The sequence below is a fragment of the Cannabis sativa genome, chromosome 3 (assembly GCF_029168945.1).
Source record: "Cannabis sativa cultivar Pink pepper isolate KNU-18-1 chromosome 3, ASM2916894v1, whole genome shotgun sequence".
Lineage (NCBI taxonomy): Eukaryota > Viridiplantae > Streptophyta > Magnoliopsida > Rosales > Cannabaceae > Cannabis > Cannabis sativa.
In genome coordinates this window covers 54612819-54633411 of record NC_083603.1, presented here as the reverse complement: position 1 = coordinate 54633411, position 20593 = coordinate 54612819, and the positions used below count along the sequence as shown (strand labels likewise).

Here is a 20593-nt window from a genome sequence, read left to right as displayed (position 1 = left end):
TCTCAGGCGATATGACGTATCGCCCTTTCAGCTGACTCCCAACAGTTATCGCACTGTCTTGGCTTTCTATGCGATGTACATGGAGTATGTCCATAGGGCTCCGTCAGTAGAAGAGTTTAGTTACTTCTACGATATAAAGAGCGTGGGCCTCCATAACGGCTTCTACTGCTTTAGCAAATGGGCGACTTCCGAAATAAACGGTGTTGAGGGAATGGTGTCGAACATGGGTGACTGGAAGTCGAAGTGGTTTTACGTCTTTAAGGTTCCTGGGATTAGGACTGACTTTAATCGCAGACCCAGTATGTCGCGTATTTTTTGACTTAGACATTTTTTACTTTGCTTTTGAAATCTTTTGCTTACTCGCTTTTTGTTGTTATCGCAGATAGACCAGCTCGACCGACTCTTGACGCGACTAGCAAGGAGACAGCTGAAATTCTCGGGAGCCTTCCGGTACAAGATCGCGACTGGCGATCATTATGTACAACCGCGAAGTTGCGAGAACATCAGCTGATTCCCGAGAACGCAAGCCTTCAACGGGAGCCAGTATACAAAGAACCATTCGAGAAGCAGCAAGAGCGAATAGACAAGCGTCTTTCTAAGCAAACTCCTCGACAAATTTCAGGTAACTCGTCTTTTGTTATAAACTGACGGGTAGGATTGTGATTTTTACTTATCTTTCATTCATGTTCGCAGATATGACTTTTCTGAAGTCTGCCCCTGTCCTGAAGATCAAACCAAAGGGTGGAACAGCGACGACTTCGCCGGTCGTTGCCCAGAAGAGGAAGAGCGATGTGATGGCTTCGCTTGTCGCAGACTCTTCCAAGAAGCTGGCCAAGACCACTCAGGACAAGGGGAAGAAAGTCGTCATTGACCCTCCTGTCCGCGCCCACGACTTCCTGGCCATGCAGGAAAAGTTCCTGGCTGAGATCCCTTACGAGGATCTCGTTACTCGATCCACTGAACTGGCCGCGCAGTCAATGGCTTTGTTCATAAAAGCTGCGGCTACTCCTTCGAAGGAAGCCGACTCGCTGAAGAGGCAGAACGCTCATTTTCAGGAGAATATTAAAAAGCTGAAGCAGGATGTGGCGAGGATGGAGAAAGAGCTTGAGGAACTCAACAAGGCCAAGGAGAAGGAGCTCGAGGAACTCAGCAGGGCGAAAGAACAGGCGGAGCTCGAGGTCAAGAAGTCGCAGACAACGATCGCTGAGATGGCTCGCGATTTGGAGGCTGAGAAAGAGAATGGGAAGAAGCAGTACGATCAGGCTGTGTCTGATTATATCTACACCACTCTTTCCAAAGTCCTCGACTTCGACTTCTCTCTTCTTGGAGTTGAAGCTGCTGAGATGGCTGAGGCCTTTCGCGCCATGTTGCCTACTCAGACTCAAGGTGGGGGAGGCAACCTTCTGGACGAGGTCGAGGGCGTACAAGCTGAAGAAGTCGAGAATGAGGTCATCAACAAAGTCACGGACGAGACTGCTCCTGATGGGACTACTCCTGCTGCTCCAGACGCTTGATTATCTTCTGATTTATGTTGTTTTTTGATTTCACTTTTTTTTTATATATGCGGTACAAGGGTACTCGCACTTCTGTACTTGGACGAATTTACCTTTTGTTTTGGACAAATTTCTATCCTCGCGGGGATAGCTTATCCTTTAATATTTACGCAGTACACGGGTACTCGCGATTTTATATATATTTTTAACTTTGATTACAGCTTGGTGTAATCGCTCTTTATAATTACAGCTTGGTGTAATAAGTAGGAAAATTTGCAAAGTTGGTAAACTAAATTTAAATAACCTGAAAATTTAGCAAGTAATTTTATTCATATAATCAATAGTACATTCGGGCATATATCCCCCTATACTTAGGATTTTTTCTTGTTGAACAAAAAATATCTAAGTATAAGTACAAGAATTAACATAATCGAATAATACGAATACTATTGATAATAAAATTTCAAGCTCTCGCTATTCCATGCTCGTGGAATCGCGGTTCCATCGAGTGTTGCGAGTCGATAAGTTGCATCACCAATTTGATCTGCGATGAGGTATGGTCCTTCCCAATTATCCCCAAAAACCCCGTGCGACGGGATTTTGGTGTTTGGCATTACTCGTCTAAGGACCAAGTCTCCTGCTCGCAAGGTTCTTACCTTCACTTTGGAGTTAAAGTACCTTGCGGCTCGCTGTTGATAAGCCGCATTTTGTAGGTGCGCTTTATCACGCTTTTCCTCCAAAAGATCAAGGCAGAATAGCTGTTCTCATTGTTCTGCGAGATATTGAAAATATCCCTGCGTAGGGAACCTGCCCCAACTTCAACTGGCAACATGGCCTCGCACCCGTAAGAAAGTGAGAAGGGTGTTTCGCCAGTTGTAGATCGAGGGGTCGTATTATAGGACCATAGGACTTGCGATACTTCATCTGGCCAAGCCCCTTTGCGACCTTCTAATTTTCCCTTTATGGTGTGTTTAATTATCTTATTAACGGCTTCAGTCTGTCCATTACTCTGCGGGTAAGCAACTGCGGAAAAAGCTTTTTTAATCCCCAAATCGTCGCATAGCTGTCGCATCTCTTTACAGTCAAATTGTTTTCCATTGTCCGAAATGAGTTTATGCGGAATGCCAAAACGACAAATGATGGAGGTGTAGACGAACTCGCGTAATTTCGTTGCAGTGATGGTTGCGAGTGCTTTTGCTTCAGCCCACTTTGTGAAGTAATCAACTGCGACCACAGCATATTTGACTCCGCCTTTTCCCTTGGGTAACTCGCCGATTAAATCGATTCCCCATATTGCAAAGGGCCAGGGACTCGTGATAGAATGGAGGTTACTCGGGGGCTGGTGTGTGTAAGTGGCTATTCGCTGGCATCTATCACACCTTTTTGCAAATGCGAGGGCATCTTGTCGCAATGTTGGCCAGTAATACCCCTGCCGCATAATTTTTAAGGCAAGGGAATTACCTCCAGTATGATTGCCACAAATCCCCTCGTGTACTTCACGCAGTATATAACCGCAGTCTTCTCCACTGATACATTTGAGAAGTGGTTGACAAAAACTTCTGCGATACAAACTCTGGTCATATATCACATAACGGGCTGCTCGCTGTCGCAATTTCCTCGCTTCTATTTTATCATCAGGTAGGAGCCCCTTTTCAAGGTATGCGAGGATAGGAGTCATCCAGGTAATCTTTTGGACATCATCGATTTCCATGATTGTTTCTCGGTCTATGGTTGGGTGAGCCAATACATCAACCGGAATTACATCGAGTAATTCGGCTTCTCTGGTTGAGGCCAATCGGGCCAAAGCGTCTGCGTGGGAATTTTGAGCACGCGGTACTCGAGACACGACTACATTTCTGAACTTCTGCATTATTTCGCGAACGATGGCTAAGTATTTAACCAATCTTCCGCCTCTTGCTAGGTATTCTCCATTCACTTGGCATACCACGATTTGAGAGTCGCTAAAAGCCTGTAGATACTCGACTTTCATCTCGAGGGCCAATTTCAGACCTGCGATTAAAGCCTCATACTCGGCTTCATTGTTAGATGCAGAGAATTCAAAACGTAAAGCAGCGTGTACCTTGAAATTATTGGGACTGATTAACAAGATCCCGCTGCCAGAACCTTCGTTATTTGAGGCTCCATCGACATACAATGTCCATACTTCTTTGCTTGCCATGGCAATGTCATTTCCACCATCTACAACTGTCACCTCGGTGCTTGGGAATTCAAGTATAAAATCTGCCAAGGCTTGCCCCTTGATCGCAGTTCTCGGTTTATACTTGATGTCGAACTGACTTAACTCCATCGCCCATTTTAACAATCTCCCCGATGCTTCTGGTTTCGCCAAAACCTGTCTTAAGGGGAAGTTTGTCAAAACTTCAATGCTGTGAGCCTGGAAATAAGGTCGCAATTTTCTTGAGGATATTATCAAGGCGAAAGCCAGTTTCTCCATTTGAGGATAACGCGTCTCGGCGTCTAATAATCGCTTACTGACGTAATACACCGGGTGTTGGCGTCCTTGGTCCTCGCGGATTAGTACTGAACTAATCGCGTATTCGGAGACGGCCAAATAAATAGACAAAACTTCTCCGGACAACGGTTTTGATAAAACTGGAGGTTGCCCCAAATGCGTTTTTAAAGCTTGGAAAGCCTGCTCGCATTTTTCGTTCCATTGAAACCTTTTGTTACCTTTCAAAGTCTGGAAAAACTCTTTACACTTGTCAGAGGATCTGGATATGAAGCGGTTTAAAGCCGCGACTTTACCCGTGAGGCTTTGAACCTCCTTTGGCTTAGTCGGTGACGGCATTTCTACCAATGCCCTGATCTTCGCAGGATTGGCTTCTATTCCTCGCTGATTTACCATAAAACCAAGGAACTTTCCGGAACCCACTCCAAAGACGCATTTCAACGGATTTAGACGCATCTTGTATCGCCGCAATATGTCAAACATGGCCTGCAAGTGCGTAATATGATCCTCCGCATGCTGCGATTTTACGAGCATATCGTCAACATATACCTCCATTGTCTTTCCAATAAGATCTGAGAACATCATATTCACTAGCCTTTGATAAGTCGCACCTGCGTTTATTAAACCAAAAGGCATTACTTTGTAACAGTATAATCCTCGATCAGTAATGAACGAGGTATGTTCTTGGTCCGGTTCATACATCGGGATTTGATTGTATCCCGAGTATGCATCCATGAAGCTTAAAAGTGCGTGACCTGCAGTGGCATCGACAAGCTGGTCAATGCTAGGAAGAGGAAAGCTGTCTTTGGGACAGGCTCTGTTTAGATCGGTAAAGTCAACACATGTGCGCCATGAGCCATTAGGCTTTGGCACAAGTACTGGGTTAGCTAACCAGTTGGGGTAAAATGACTCCCGTATAAAGCCGCAGGCAAGGAGGCGGTCAACTTCTTCTTTCAGCGCTTGGTACTTCGCGGGGTCCATTTTGCGGCGCTTTTGTCGGACACCTCGCATTTCGGGGTCAATGTTCAAGCGATGACACATGACCTGTGGAGATATCCCGACCATATCTGAATGTTTCCAGGCAAAAATATCAAGATTTTGTTTTAGAAAGGTCGTTAATTGTTCTCGCAACTGTATGTTTAATCTAGAACCAATTTTTAAAACCTTGTTATTATCTATAGGATCTATAGGTACCTCGATTGTGTCTTCCGCGGCTTGGGCTGCGGCGGTGTGATCGAGGATTCTTGGATCCAAGTCTGGTTTGTCCATGTGCGGTACCTCCTCGATCCTGAGGATCTCCTGGCGAGGTGGTGGTGCGTCCAAAAGGTGGATAACATTTACCGTCCTTTTTTCTGCGAGTTTGACAGCTGCATTATAACATTCTCGAGAGTCGGATTGGACTCCCCGCACCGAACCTACTCCAGAGGGAGTAGGGAACTTCATCGTCAGATGATAGATCGAGGTTATGATCTTCATCTCCTTCAGAATTGGTCGACCAATTACGGCGTTATATGCTGAGTATTGGTCGATTACTGCGAAGTCGGCCATCGACTTGGAAGTTACCGGGGCAGTTCCCAAAGTGATTGGGAGCTTGATCATTCCTTTGATTGCTATGACATCTCCCGAGAAGCCATAGATGCTTGATGTCATAGGTCGCAAATCCTTCTCTTGCAATCCCATTTGCTTGAAGGCTTGGAAATTCAGCAAATTCACCGAACTCCCATTGTCGACCAGTCTACGATGGACATTGTCTCCACCAATATTGGCGACTATCACCAGTGCATCAGAGTGCGGGTGGTGGACCCATCTCGCATCGCTCTCCATAAAGACGATGTCCTCGCATTCTTTCTTGAAGAGCTTCTCTGGCCGTTCACCAAGATTGTTCACATTGGTTAACGGCCTCTCCTTGGCTTCTCTTGCATACCTTTCTTGCGATTTACGAGAGTCGCCTGCGATGTGCGGTCCTTCGATTATGGTTAAGATATTGCGAGGTGTTCTCGAGCCACTCGCATTCTGGCTATCTCCTTTGCCATCCGCTTGGGGATGTCCCTCCTCGCTTCTCTTATACTTGTCGAACTTACCTCTTCGGATCAGTTCTTCTATCTCATCCTGCAAGACCCAACATTCAAGAGTAGTGTGACCAATGTCCTTGTGGTACTTACAGAATTTTTTAGGATCTCTACGGTCGCGATTTCCCCTGATGGGGGGCGGCTTCTTGAAGACGTCGTTCCTTTCCTCAATCGCATAGATATGGTCTCGAGGTACGGCAAGTTCAGTATAGTTGACGAAGCGAGGTCCTCCCTTCCTTTTCGGCAAGGACTCCTTCTTTGGGGGTGACTTAGCCAACTTCGGGCTTCGCGGTCTGCGCAGGCTACGTCTTCTTGGGCTTCGGCCCCTGGAATTCTTCCCTCGCGGACTGCGAGAGCGCGACCGCGGTATGGGTGATCGTCGTTTGTTCTTGCCCTTCTCTAACTCTGCCAGAGAGTTCTCGATTCTCTTGTGAGGTTCGGCCATGGCGAAGAATTCTACTAAGGATTCCGGCCTTCGGGCTTGTAGTTCCTTCCAGAAGTCGGTTCTTGGCAAGATACCTGTAATCAACATGCAAACAAGCAAAGACTCGGGAGCCTTCTCGACCTTTGTTACTTCTGCGTTAAAACGCTTGAAATAGTCTTGTAAAGACTCACCAGGTTCTTGTTTGATGTTGGCCAAAGTCGTATAGGGTGGCCTATACGTCATTGTGGCCTGGAAATGTGTGAGGAATAAGTCGACGAAGTTTTCCCACGTCGATATCGATGCCTCAGGTAATTGGGTGAACCAATCATGGGCATTCTCCTCGAGTGTTGCCGCAAGAATGCGACACTTTGCAAGTTGCGGTACCTGGTCCACTTCCATTATAGTATTGAACTTTTCTAAGTAATCTAACGGGTTAGAAGTACCTTTATATTTGAGGGATTCGGATAAACGAAACCCTTTTGGAAGTTGGGCCTGCCGCACTTCTGCGGTAAAAGGCGAAGTGCCATGCAGCTTGTATATAGGCTTACGCTACTGCTCGAGCATCTTCAAAGCTTGCAGAAGCATGCTTTGATCAATTCCTCCTGTCACAGGGGTTGGAGTCGCTGCGACTGCGGGGCTCGCAACTACTGCGGCAAGGTTCGCGGGGATATTAATCCCAGTGGTCGCGATCGGCGCGATAGGCGGGTTATTACCTGCATTGACACCCTGATCGCCCGCATGGGGATCATGGAGCGTCTCAGTGTTATGTGGGCCGCGGGAGCGTGCCCTAAACACTGCGTTGAGGTGATCACGCAGATCCCCTCGATGTACATGATAACGTCCTCCCTACTGTGTCTGTACAGAGCCAGACCTCGTATACCTGCTCGGAGTGCGGCCATGCGAGGATGAAGAGGCTGATTCTGCGTCGTTGTCTCGAGATGGACGACTGCGAGGATTGCGGCGCTCAGGATCCTCGTCGATTTGTGCGCTCTGGTTAGGAAACCTTGCAGATTGATCTCTTGACATCGGGTGATTCAAGTCCAGAGCTTCAGGGTCAGTTCTTCGTTCCCTGCGTACACGGTTAGTTTGACGTCTGGAAACTGTTACCTGAGGGTTTTCGTTGCGAATGACAGGAACTCGAGGAGGGCGTCGAGCTCGACTCTGTCCATCTACCTCGGCTTGCAGTGCTCGCAATTGATCCTGAATTGCAGCATATTGATCGGTAGTGAGCTGGACCATTCCTTCGGACACTACCGTCGGGGTGACGGGGGGAAAATGCATGGTTGCTGGTGGTGTGGACGTGTCTCCGACTTGAGGGCCAGTCATTTCTGGGAATAGGTTGAGAGGTCTGATGTTACTCCTCCCTACTCCGCCATTGATGACGTCTACAGGTGGCACTCCAGCTCCAGGCAATGGTACGCTCATCATTCCAACATTGATGGATCCGTTGTTAGCTCCGTTAGCGTGATTTCCAGCCATGATGAATAGTGTTCTTTGAAGTGAATGAAATCTTTCAGTCGAATTTCCCACAGACGGCGCCAAATGTTGTCGAGTCAATTTCGTAACACCGAAAAGTACTATTTAATTGATATAAAAGAGAATTTTTAGGGAAATGACAAGTGCGAGTATTCAACCTAGAATGGCGAGTACTCGACTGGGAATGCAAGAACAAACAACAAGGCTGGAAAAAGTAAACAAGACAAAGAATTATAGTGGTTCAGTCAGATTTCGATCCGCTTAGTCCACTATAGCAAAGGATTCGTAGGTACATTTTCATGGTGGATCACCCCTTTATATACAAAGTAGGTGTCCAATCGGTTACATAAGGATCACATTCATTGTTAATCCATTATTTACACATTGAATTGTAATAATTAAACTCAAACAACGTTAACATTAATAAATGTGTGACAGTTACTAAGTTCATCAACGTATGCGTCTTCCGCATCTGCGAGTTGACTGTTCATGTTCCGTTTGTTGAGCTCGCAGGATCGCCAGTACGTTTGGAACGTCTGCGTCCTTAGGTAATCGCCCCTTGTAGATATCGCATGTTGGAGCTAGTAAAATCTGGACATGCGAATTTATATCGGTCTGTCAGGGCTATTGGGTCGTTGGGACCAAACTGCATCATAGGGAGTTGGTCTCTATACTTGTCGCGGAAATATAGAGGGGACATTCGCACATGTTCTGACACATGCGAGTTGGATCTACCCTGCATGATGAGAATTACGGTTACGTGGTGCGACTTAAGTCGCACTCGCAGTATCTCGCTGGTTTTATCCTGAGCGAGGTCTAAACTTCGAGAAGTCTCTCACGGACATTCAGCCTTCATTGGAAATCTGAATACACGTGTCCTTTAAAGAGGAGTCTGGTCTCGAGTTTCTAGGTGAGAGAAATCTCACTATAACAGGTATACCAATTGTTTGATTATACATTTCACTATTCAATAAGCTTTATTTCATTTTCTTTCTATGTCAGAACTTTTTTTTTATTTATTTAAATATACATCAAAACTTATACGTAATATTCTAAACAACTGAATTTTTATTTTACATATAAACAATTTTGTTGTCTTAATACATTAGAAAATTTTTTAATTTCTAAAGAAAGTGATATTTTTAATGATTGCCACGTTCTTCAATTCATTCATGTGCACCACTTGTGTATTTCTATTTTATAGCTTACACACAACACACAACACACAACACACACTACTCACTTCCACCTTATTACAATTTTATTAGTGCCAACCACAAAATTACCATTATACTCTTTGTACCTTAATGTATCTAGTTAACTAAAATTTAATCAAATAAGATTTATTATAACAACAAAATTTATAATTTACTTAAACATTTTTTTTAAAATTTAAAAGTAATTAAATAGCGAATCGTATTCTCACAATTTTTTTTTTTATATAATAGTTTTGAATTTTCATAAATAAAATTAATTTTAGATATAATATTGAAAAGATCCCATTAATCAATCCATTTAATTTAAATTCTATAATTAAAAAAAAGAAAACCAAAATCTTATAATAATGAATTAAACCAATTCTTTTCTTGGGACCATGCTCAAGTCTATGGGTGTCCAATTCTTTGTCCATTGTTTCCTGCAAGTTCAGCACATCATTATTTGCTCTCCTATTCCTTGCATTTTGCCACCTCTCCAACTCTTTCTCAACATTGGCAAGATATTGCTCCCCAATCTCTTTCTGGTATTCGCTCGGAATCGTTCTTTTCTTGGGACCATGCTCAAGTCTATGGGTGTCCAATTCTTTGTCCATTGTTTCTTGCAAGTTCAGCACATCATTATTTGCTTTCCTATTCCTTGCATTTTGCCACCTCTCCAACTCTTTCTCAACATTGGCAAGATATTGCTCCCCAATCTCTTTCTGGTATTCGCTCGGAATCGTTCTTTTCTTGGGACCATGCTCAAGTCTATGGGTGTCCAATTCTTTGTCCATTGTTTCCTGCAAGTTCAGCACATCATTATTTACTTTCCTATTCCTTGCATTTTGCCACCTCTCCAACTCTTTCTCAACATTGGCAAGATATTGCTCCCCAATCTCTTTCTGGTATTTGGTCAGTTCCTCTCTCCTAGAAGCCTTCCATTCTTCAAATGCCTGTTCTTTCCGCTGCTCAGCTTCATTTGCATCAGCCTCCAGTGGCTTCTTTGGCAAATAATAAATTGGAGGCTCAGTCTTAGTCCTTATGAAATTGCAAAGTTTTTTATGGTGCTCACTCCACCGAAGATACAGCAACTCCAACTTCTTCTCTTCTGTCTTGGCAGAAACACGCGCCCGCAGAGTCAGATCTCTGCCAAAGAATTAATTTAATGAAAGAAATAAAGGAAAAAAATCTAATAAACTAGTAGTCACACATGGAAAAATCAAGTTCATAATTTTTATTTCTATGACAATTAATTAAAATTCAGACATAAATAAGCACAACAACACTTTAGGGAACTAAATAATATTGGTATGGTTTGTTTCTTCCACTAGTTGCATTTCTCATGCATTTCATTGAGGAATTAAAACAAACACTTAATGGGCACACAAATTCTGTCCACATTTTCTGTCCACTTTGTAATCTCACTTAGTCCCATTACAAACAACTCAATAAGTTATGCAAAGCAAACACATTTAAAAAAAAAGATAATAAGTGGTGATTGTGAAAATCAAATCCAGAAAACACATAACTCACCAATAATGGATTACAAGACAACACCTGAATTTTCGTTGTGAATGAACATTAAGAAGGCGATGGAGGGAAAATTAGAAATGGGCTGAGAGGGCAAAGAGGGCAAATTTTGCTAACAGATATCATATTATAACGTTTCAAATGGTAACAATATACACAATTTCTAAATGTCAGAACTAAACATTATAAACTAATTACGACTAACCTAACTGTAATTAAAGAATCGGATAATAGCTAAATCAAATCCCTATATAATGTCAATGTAGAACGTTATTCAAAATAGAGAGAATGACTTGATAAAACTCAAAATAACCATACAAAACCCTAAGTAAAGTACCTGATTTGAGCGAAGCAATTGTTTTATCCAACGGCGAATGAGTGAAACGGAATTCGTCCTCTCCAATCTTCGATCTCCAATCTCCGATCTAAGTTTGAAAAAAATTCTAGGGTACAGCTGATTGAGTTGAAGAAAGCCAAAATGGCAGAGAGAGAGAGAGAGGTAGAGGGAGTGAGATCGGAGAAGATGGAGGCGCAGGGGTTTGACGGGTTCGAGAGCAATATTTAGGGAATGAAAGAGTAAGGAACGTTGAACATAATGTGAAAAGAAGTACAATATTGATGATGTACAATGTTGACATCTCTATAAAATAAACTGTAATCATTTTATGTTTTCAAAAAAAAAATGTAATCATTTTAAATTAAAATATTATAAGTATAATAAAATTTTAATTATCAAGTTATATGTGTATAATTTTAAATTATTAAGAGTTTTGTTGTAAAAATTAAAATAATTTAAGTGTAAAAAAATAAATTGCTAAATGATCCTTATTTAATAATTAATTGCAACAAATTAATTAATAAAAATACTTAATTTAATTTTAAAATATAATTAATTTTAATTAAAGTTTTAAAAGGAAATAAATTAACAGGATAATATCAGGTTACAGGTCATTTTTTTTTTATTTTATTTAATTTCCAAATTAATCACAACCATTTAATGCTGATCCAATGGCTAAAAAAAACGTAACCATGATGGTTACAATAAAAATGTAATCATTAGAACCTCCTCCATATATATATATATGGGTTCACTCTTAATGGGTATTAACCATGAATGGGTAAAATTAGAAAATTTTGAGTTTTTATACTTAATTTTTCTATCTTATTAAAAAAAATTTCTCATTTTTATATCATATGGGCTGAGATTGTTCCATCAGTAAAAAAAAATTATAAAAAAAAAGTTTTTTAGCAAGAAAAATAAGAAAAGAAAAAGTTGAGTTTGAGTTAAATATTTTTGTATGAACATATTTTTGATATAGTGTAAAAAGAGATATTTTTTGATATTTTTTTAATTAAGTACTTAAATTAAGCATAGAAATTCAAATTTGTGATTTAATTAGTCGTTATTAGATTAAAATTCGATGGTTTGATATTTTTAAAATTAATATTTATAGTTAAATTTGTTTAGTAACCATTCATGGGTAATACCCGTGTTCCATATTGAAAAACCGTGTTTTTGCAAATGTCAGTTGTATATAAGAAAATATAAAAACTGTAAGCGTTTGCAGCAGCAGAAAGTAATTCTGCTACAGCAAAACTGAACAGGCAGAATATAAAATATTTGTAGAAAAATAAATAACTTGACACAAGAGATTTATACGTGGTATCAGTGTTCTCACGAACACTCCTAGTCCACGGGGCCACGCCCAGAGAATGAAATCAATTAATAAAGTATCAAAATTACAAAGACAATTGACTTAAACAAGTTTAGACTCCCTCTAAAGTATTGCCGCAATCCTTTGTAATCCACTTTATAAATCTGACTTCTTGAAACACCTTCAAGCCCGAACTCCCTTCGTCTTTGAAGTGTGAGTGCTTACTTCCTCCCGAAGTAAGACTTCAACAAGTCTTCTCCCGAAGACCAAGTTCTTACTTCCTCCCGAAGTAAGGCTTTATCAAGTCTTCTCCCGAAGACCAATCTCTTGTTCAGTCAAGTAGTTCTTCACAACCTCTAGGATAGAGTAAGAACAGAAATAGAACAACTAGAACCTAGATGAACAATTAGGCTCTCACAAAACAAAGAAACACTCTCTTCTCTCAAAAGATAAATGCAAAAAATGAATAATGGAAGAGGTAATTCGAATGGTTGCTCTCTAGGCTCTATTTATAGAGCATAGAAACCAAAGAGGCAACCACAAGTTCGAATCTACAGCAGTACAAAAACTTTCCTAAGAAAACACGATCTGCTACATCAGATTCGGATGCTGACGCAGCAGATCTGACCGGAAACGGGAAACTTGCTAAAATTGGGTCTGATCTTCTATCAATGCTTGATTCCTGCCAAAAACAAATTAGATATTCTGATTGTATCAAGATACAATCGAAATCAATAAGGAAAAGGCAATAATCAAAGTTTCCCTAAAAAAGACAACTTTCCAAAAGAGAATTTCTTCTCTTTTAAGAAGTTTTCAACAAAGGAAAGTTCAGCTGAAAGTGCAACTTTCCTAACAAGGAAAATGGCAACTACAATCCGAATTTATAAGGCAAGAAATCGAATATGAATGCACAACAATCTTACCATAAAAGGAAAAATTATTTTGTCAACTAACTTGCCAAAAAAGGACTTTACAATCTCCCCCTTTGGCACTTTAGATGAACAAAATAATTTTTAACATAAAGTACCTGCAAGGCAAAGTTAGCAAGAGCAAAAGATACTACTCCCCCTGAGTAACACAATCGAATATCATAAAGAAACCAAAAACAAGCTAGCTTTAAAAGATATGTTCACAAGTACTAACCAACCACAACTCCCCCTGGAAAAAGGGTCTAGAGTTGATAAAAACAAATTGAATGCTCAATAAAATGCACATTAATTAAAAAAATATTTTGACAACTAAATTGCCAAAAAAGAACCTAACAATCTCCCCCTTTGGCACTTTAGATAATCAAAATATTATTAATTAACAAACACCTACAAAACAAAGTTAGCGAAACAAACATACAAACTCCCCCTGAGAAGCACAACATTAAACTAAAATAAAAAGCTAACTTTGACCAAAGACGAACACAAACACAAACACAAATACAAACACAAACACAAACCTCAACTCCCCCTAGACAGTTGAGTATACAATTACTCCCCCTTTTTGTTTATCTATAAGGGCCAAAGACAAAAAGAAATGAAAATATAGAAATATGTCCAACAAAAACAAAAAGAAAGAAAACTTATGCCCCATAAAGCTTGATCAATGAGGACAACTGCTTGGACATCTCTTGCTGAACCTCCTCCATGGCAGCAAGAGGAGCATTTGAGGGGGCTTGTTCAGATTCCACCATTTTCCTTGGATGCCCTAGGTTCTTAGTTGTAGCAATGAATTTCTGAAGAAGAATGAGAAACAAAGAAGCAAGAACACAAAAAATAGGGATCGGGTAGCTAGGTTATAAAAAATAAAGGAAGTTGGTTTCTATAATCATGTGAGAAAGGATCAAAAGAGGAAACCAACTTAAAAAGAGAAACTACCAGCCCAAGAACACAAAAGGAAACCGCCCATTCTCTTGCAACTCCTTTCTTTTTAAAAAAAAAATAAATAAAAGGAAACTAGAATTACCAACAATATTTCCAAAAATAAGTCAATCTTTCAAGATTAAAGACACATTACCATATAAAAGATCAATCTTTAAATGGAAACATATCAAAAATAAATCAAGGAAGAATAAATGTTGATACTTACCATTTAAGCACAAAATTTCCTTAGCCCATGAAACAAGTCACACACCTCCCTCTTTTTTTTTATTTTTTATTTTAAACCAAAACCGAAAATAAAATACAATGTCTACAATAAATATATGAGATTCTAAACAAGCAATGTAATCAAATATCATTGAAAATTGACAAAATAAAATACATGTTATGCTTTTAAGGAAAATAACTAATTAGTATCTCAAGAACAAATCATACTTAATTGATGTTAAGGAAAAAGAAATGCATGTTACTAAAAATTGTGAACCAGGATTATCAATTTAATTTAATAGAGGAGACTTACAAATTTGAACACACTTGTCAGACATAAGTGTGTGCAGTGAAAATAGGATCATTGTCCTTGGCAAGATTTTTCATTTTTGCCTTTTTTCAATTTGATCCCGCAACTGGATGTTATCACACCATACTGAAGGTAGCCCTTTTCTATGGTAGTGCATCCTCATCATAGTTGTTAATTACAATGTTCCAGCTTACTCAAAAGATGGCTTTCACACCTCAGTATGGGTAGCTCTATTCCAACAAGGGGCCTGACAAGACTGAAACAAAAATTGCTCAACTCTGTAAGAACTTTATTTAATCCTAGACACAAATAAAGAGTAACATGAATCTTTTAACACAACATCACAAAGTATGATAAGAATGAGATCCTAACTATTTATAATCCAAAAGCATAAACATGATTTGTCAAAATATAATGAAAGAAGATTAAAAGCTAGAGAAGAATCACATAACAATATTGTACAAAAATATGAACAAGAGAGATTTAGAAAATGCAAACTCCCAAAGACTTTCTGAGGGAGTCAAAGCGACTTGAATCTAGGGCCTTTGTGAAAATATCTGCTAACTGTTTTTCAGTATCAACATATTCTAATTGCAAAGATTTATTTTCAACAAGTTCCCTGATAAAGTGATGCATTATATCAATGTGCTTTGTTCTAGAATGTTGAACAGGATTTTTGGAAATATTTATGGCACTAGTGTTATCACAAAAGATAGTCAAAACACCCAATTCAAATCCATAATCAATCAACATTTGTTTCAACCATAACAGTTGAGTACAACAATCGGCGGCTATGTACTCAGCTTCGGCAGTGGACAAGGAAATGGAATTTTGTTTCTTGCTATGCCAAGATACTAGATTATTCCCAAGAAAGAAACACCCTCCACTTGTGCTCTTTCGATCATCAGCGTTGCCTGCCCAATCTGCATCACTAAAACAAGCAAGATTAGAATTAGTATCTTTCGAGTACCAAATTCCATAATCAAGAGTGCTATTAACATATCGAATAATCCTTTTTACAGCTGATACATGAGATTCCATAAGATTACTTTGATATCTAGCACAAACTCCCACACTGTAACAAATATCAGGACGACTAGCAGTTAAATACAAAAGACTTCCAATCATGCTACGATAAAGTGTAGTGTCTACCTTTACTCCATTCTGATCTTTTGACAATTTCAATGTGGTGCTCATTGGAATACTTACCTGCTTAGCCGATTCAAGACCAAATTTCTTGACAAGGTTCTTAGCATACTTACTTTGAGATACAAATGTACCTCCTTCCATTTGTCTCACTTGAAGACCCAAAAAGAAAGTAAGCTCACCAACCATGCTCCTTTCAAATTCATTCTTCATTTGATCAACAAAAAACTGCACTTCATGGTTAGATGTAGAACCAAAAACTATATCATCAACATAAATTTGAGCAGTGATAAAATCAGAGTTTATATGCTTGATGAAAAGAGTTTTATCAACACTAACAAATATATATTGTTTACCATTCAAACTTTCAACTTGGATTGGACCCATAAGATCCATGTGAAGCAATTCTAATACTTTTGAGGTATTGATATCAGACACAGGCTTGTGAGTGATTTTTAATTGCTTCCCAAGTTGACACGGTACACACTTACCAACACTTTCTTTACCAAGCTTGGGAAGTCCTCGAGCCATACCTGCATTTGACAATTTTTTCAGGTTTTTATAATTAATATGCACAAGCTTGGCATGCCACAAATCTGTGGTGTTGTTGATAGCTGAATGACAAGTAAACACAAGGGTTAGAGTATAACAGTTATCATTGGATCGAAATCCTTGCAAGATACATTCATTATCATCATTAAGAACATAACAATGATCACTATCAAATGAAACAGTATACCCTTGGTCACAAATTTGACTAATGCTAAGTAAATTAGCCCTTAGTCCTTCAACTAACATCACATTTTTCAGTCTAGGTAACCCTTCAAAATTTAGAGTTCCCATACCAACAACTTTTCCAGATAAGCCATTACCAAAAGTGACTTCTCCACATTGCATAGGCCGAATGTTAGTCAAAAAGTCCTTGTCACCTGTCATATGTCTTAGAACAACCACTGTCAAAATACCACATTTGAGATGCAGCAGTTTTATCAGAAAAACCAGCTAGACAATTTTTTTTCACCCATATTTGTTTCAAACCTTTATGTTTCTTTTGAGATTTTTCCAAATTACCAAAATAATTTGTTTTAAACATATTTTTCAACGTGAAACATTTAGGTCTGATATGTCCTTTTCTACCACAAAAATGACAAGTGGGAACAAAACTTTTTACCTGAGATCTTACTCTTTTCGAAAATCTTGGAGATTTTGCGACATCAGAAATAGCTCTTGCTACAACAGGCTGTGAGACTGTTGCAGCAGAGTTTGTAGCCTCAGAATGGTTCGTTGGAACACTAGATTTTACAAACTTCGTGACTCCAGAACTTTCCATCCCATTTGATCCAATGCCTGCGAAACCTCTTTGACCTGCATTCTGAGCTTTTTCAAAAATAGAAGATCCAGGGTTAAGCATTTGAACATTTTTCTTAAAATTTTCAAGTTCCTTTTTTAAGAGAGTGATTTTTTCATCTTTATCACAAACACTTGTCTCATACTCTTTTATTTTCAATTCACACATTTCAATTTGATGAGACAATTTTTTATTCAATTTATATAACTCTCTATTTTTAGAAGCAACCTGAATCCATTTTTCATACATGACTTTGTATGATTCAGCAAGAGACTCTTCACAGATTTCAGACTCATCTGAATCTGATTCCTCTTGTTCGGTGGTATTATTCAAACATACCAATCTAGCTTTCACCTGTGAATCACACAACACATTAGTCATAACAGAAGTTAGGGCAACATTTTCAGAATTATCTTCATCACTTTCGGTTTCATCATCACTCCAAGTGACATTGAAACTTTTCTTATTCTTTTTCAAAGTGTTTGCACACTCAGCTTGAATATGCCCAAAACTTTCACATTCCCTGCACTGAATTCTCTTTTTGTTAAAGACAGATGGTTTAATAAAAGTATTACCTTTTGAACCTTTCGAAATATTCTTTTTATTTCCCATCTTTTTCATATATTTTTGAAAATTCTTTGTTAATACAGCAATCTCATCATCACATTCACTATCAGAATTTTCATTATCAGCAACTTTCAAAGCAATACTTTTACCTTTATCAGCAATGGATTTGGGTTTGTCCTTTTGTTTAATCTGTTGATTTAATTTAAAAGTACGTAAAGAACCCATCAATTCTTCCACCTTCATTGTGCTAAAATCTTTAGCTTCCTCCATTGCCAAAATTTTAGTATCGAACCTCTCTGGAAGAACTCTAACAATTTTTCTCACAAGAACAGAAGCATCAAGCTTTTCACCAAGAGCAAAATATTCATTAGCAATATCAGATAATTTTTCATAGAATTCAGTAAGGGTTTCATTATCTGACATCCTAAGATCATCAAATTTGGTCTAAAGCATAATATATCTAGAACGATTAACATCAGATGTTCCTTCAAACTGAGTTTGAAGGATCTGCCAAGCATCCTTAGCAGATTCACAAGAAGATATAAGCTTAATATAACCTTCACCTACTCCATTAAATATGGCATGTAAAGCTTTGCTATTATAAGCAGACAAATTATCATCTTCAGTAGACCATTCAAGTTCAGATTTTAATTTAGAATTACCTTCAGAATCTACCACAACAGGAGGAGACCATCCTAAAAGAACCATCCTCCATGCTTTCTCATTTTGAGATTTGATAAAGGCTCTCATTCTAACTTTCCAATAAGGATAGTTGGAATCATTGAGGAGTGGTGGGCGAACAATAGAAGTTCCTTCTACAAAGGGAAACATATTGCAAAAACACAAGAAAACGTTAAAAGGACCACACTAAGAGTTTAGTGTCCCGCTCTGATACCAATTGAAAAACTGTATTTTTTGCAAATGTCAGTTGTATATAAGAAAATATAAAAACTGTAAGCGTTTGCACCAGCAGAAAGTAATTCTGCTACAACAAAACTGAACAGGCAGAATATAAAATATTTGCAGAAAAATAAATAACTTGACACAAGAGATTTATACGTGGTATCAGTGTTCTCACAAACACTCCTAGTCCACGGGGCCACGCCCAGAGAATGAAATCAATTAATAAAGTATCAAAATTACAAAGACAATTGACTTAAACAAGTTTAGACTCCCTCTAAAGTATTGCCGCAATCCTTTGTAATCCACTTTATGAATCTGACTTCTTGAAACACCTTCAAGCCCGAACTCCCTTCGTCTTTGAAGTGTGAGTGCTTACTTCCTCCCGAAGTAAGGCTTCAACAAGTCTTCTCCCGAAGACCAAGTGCTTACTTCCTCCCGAAGTAAGGCTTTATCAAGTCTTCTCCCGAAGACCAATCTCTTGTTCAGTCAAGTAATTCTTCACAACCTCTAGGATAGAGTAAGAACAGAAATAGAACAACTAGAACCTAGATGAACAACTAGGCTCTCACAAAACAAAGAAACACTCTCTTCTCTCAAAAGATAAATGCAAAAAATGAATAATGGAAGAGGTAATTCGAATGGTTGCTCTCTAGGCTCTATTTATAGAACATAAAAACCAAAGAGGCAACCACAAGTTCGAATCTACAGTAGTACAAAAACTTTCCTAAGAAAACACGATCTGCTACATCAGATTCGGATGCTGACGCAGCAGATCTGACCAGAAATGGGAAACTTGCTAAAATCGGGTCTGATCTTCTATCAATGCTTGATTCCTGCCAAAAACAAATTAGATATTATGATTGTATCAAGATACAATCGAAATCAATAAGGAAAAGACAATAATCAAAGTTTCCCTAAAAAAGACAACTTTCCAAAAGAGAATTTCTTCTCTTTTAAGAAGTTTTCAACAAAGGAAAGTTCAGCTGAAAGTGCAACTTTCCTAACAAGAAAAATGGCAACTACAATCCGAATTTATAAGGCAAGAAATCGAATATGAATGCACAACAATCTTACCATAAAAGGAAAAATTATTTTGTCAACTAACTTGCCAAAAAAAGGACTTTACACACACACACATATATATATATATATATATAAATTCATATATAACTAAAATTGTTGTTTTTAGCTCTACTGTGGCGCTCGTTGTATTTACTTGGGCAAGTTTCAATGTGCATAAAATGGAGCTAGAATCTTGCATCAAGAAAAAGATTAAGAGGAGCAAGCACTTAAAGTTTTTAAAAGAGGTTTATCTTCTTGCAATTATTATTAGTTTTATGTATAATATTTGGAAAACTAATACTGTGTGTACTATTAATATCATTGTACAAAAAATTAAAAGAAGCATTCCTAATAGATTTTCTATCTTTTAGAATGAGAAAACAAGTCATGCTACACTACAAAAAACTTAACTTTTAATCACAACAAAAATTATAGCTAATAGTGAAAAATATCATGATTAAAAGTTTTAGTCACAATTTTTTTTATGACGATGTTGTGACTATTAATTTTATTAAGAATAAATAAAATAAAATATCCTAACTTTAAAAATTTATAGTTTGAAAATCCTAAAATATCTATTTAAACTAAAAATTAACCAACTATCCAAAAATTTTATGTTATTTTGACAAATATATAAATTTTGATTAAGATAAATATCTTAACAAGATAAGATGTCAAATAACTAACATTTATCTTTTTGACCTCAAAAAGTGGCCAACCGACACTGATGATTGCCACGTGTTACACAATTAGAACTATAAAGTAAAAGAACACAAGGAATTTTATAGAGGTTTGGCCCCCTTAGTTAGTAGGTAAAGGCCTACTCTCTTTTTAGTTGTATTGATACCGAGAGATAATACAATTCAGAT

The 20593-nt window shown here is 38.4% G+C and overlaps 1 protein-coding gene across 1 annotated transcript; it reads right to left on the bottom strand.

Annotated features, from left to right (window-relative positions):
- Window positions 1-9430: 9430 nt before the first annotated feature.
- On the bottom strand, window positions 9431-18590 carry LOC133036177 (uncharacterized; the record flags this gene model as incomplete). The annotated part of the gene is made up of 2 exons (XM_061112682.1): window positions 18253-18590; window positions 9431-10274 (listed from the first exon to the last, which is right to left on the bottom strand). Coding segments are annotated over exons 1-2 (1182 nt in total), but the record flags the coding sequence as incomplete, so codon positions are not given.
- Between the last annotated feature and the right edge of the window lie 2003 nt (window positions 18591-20593).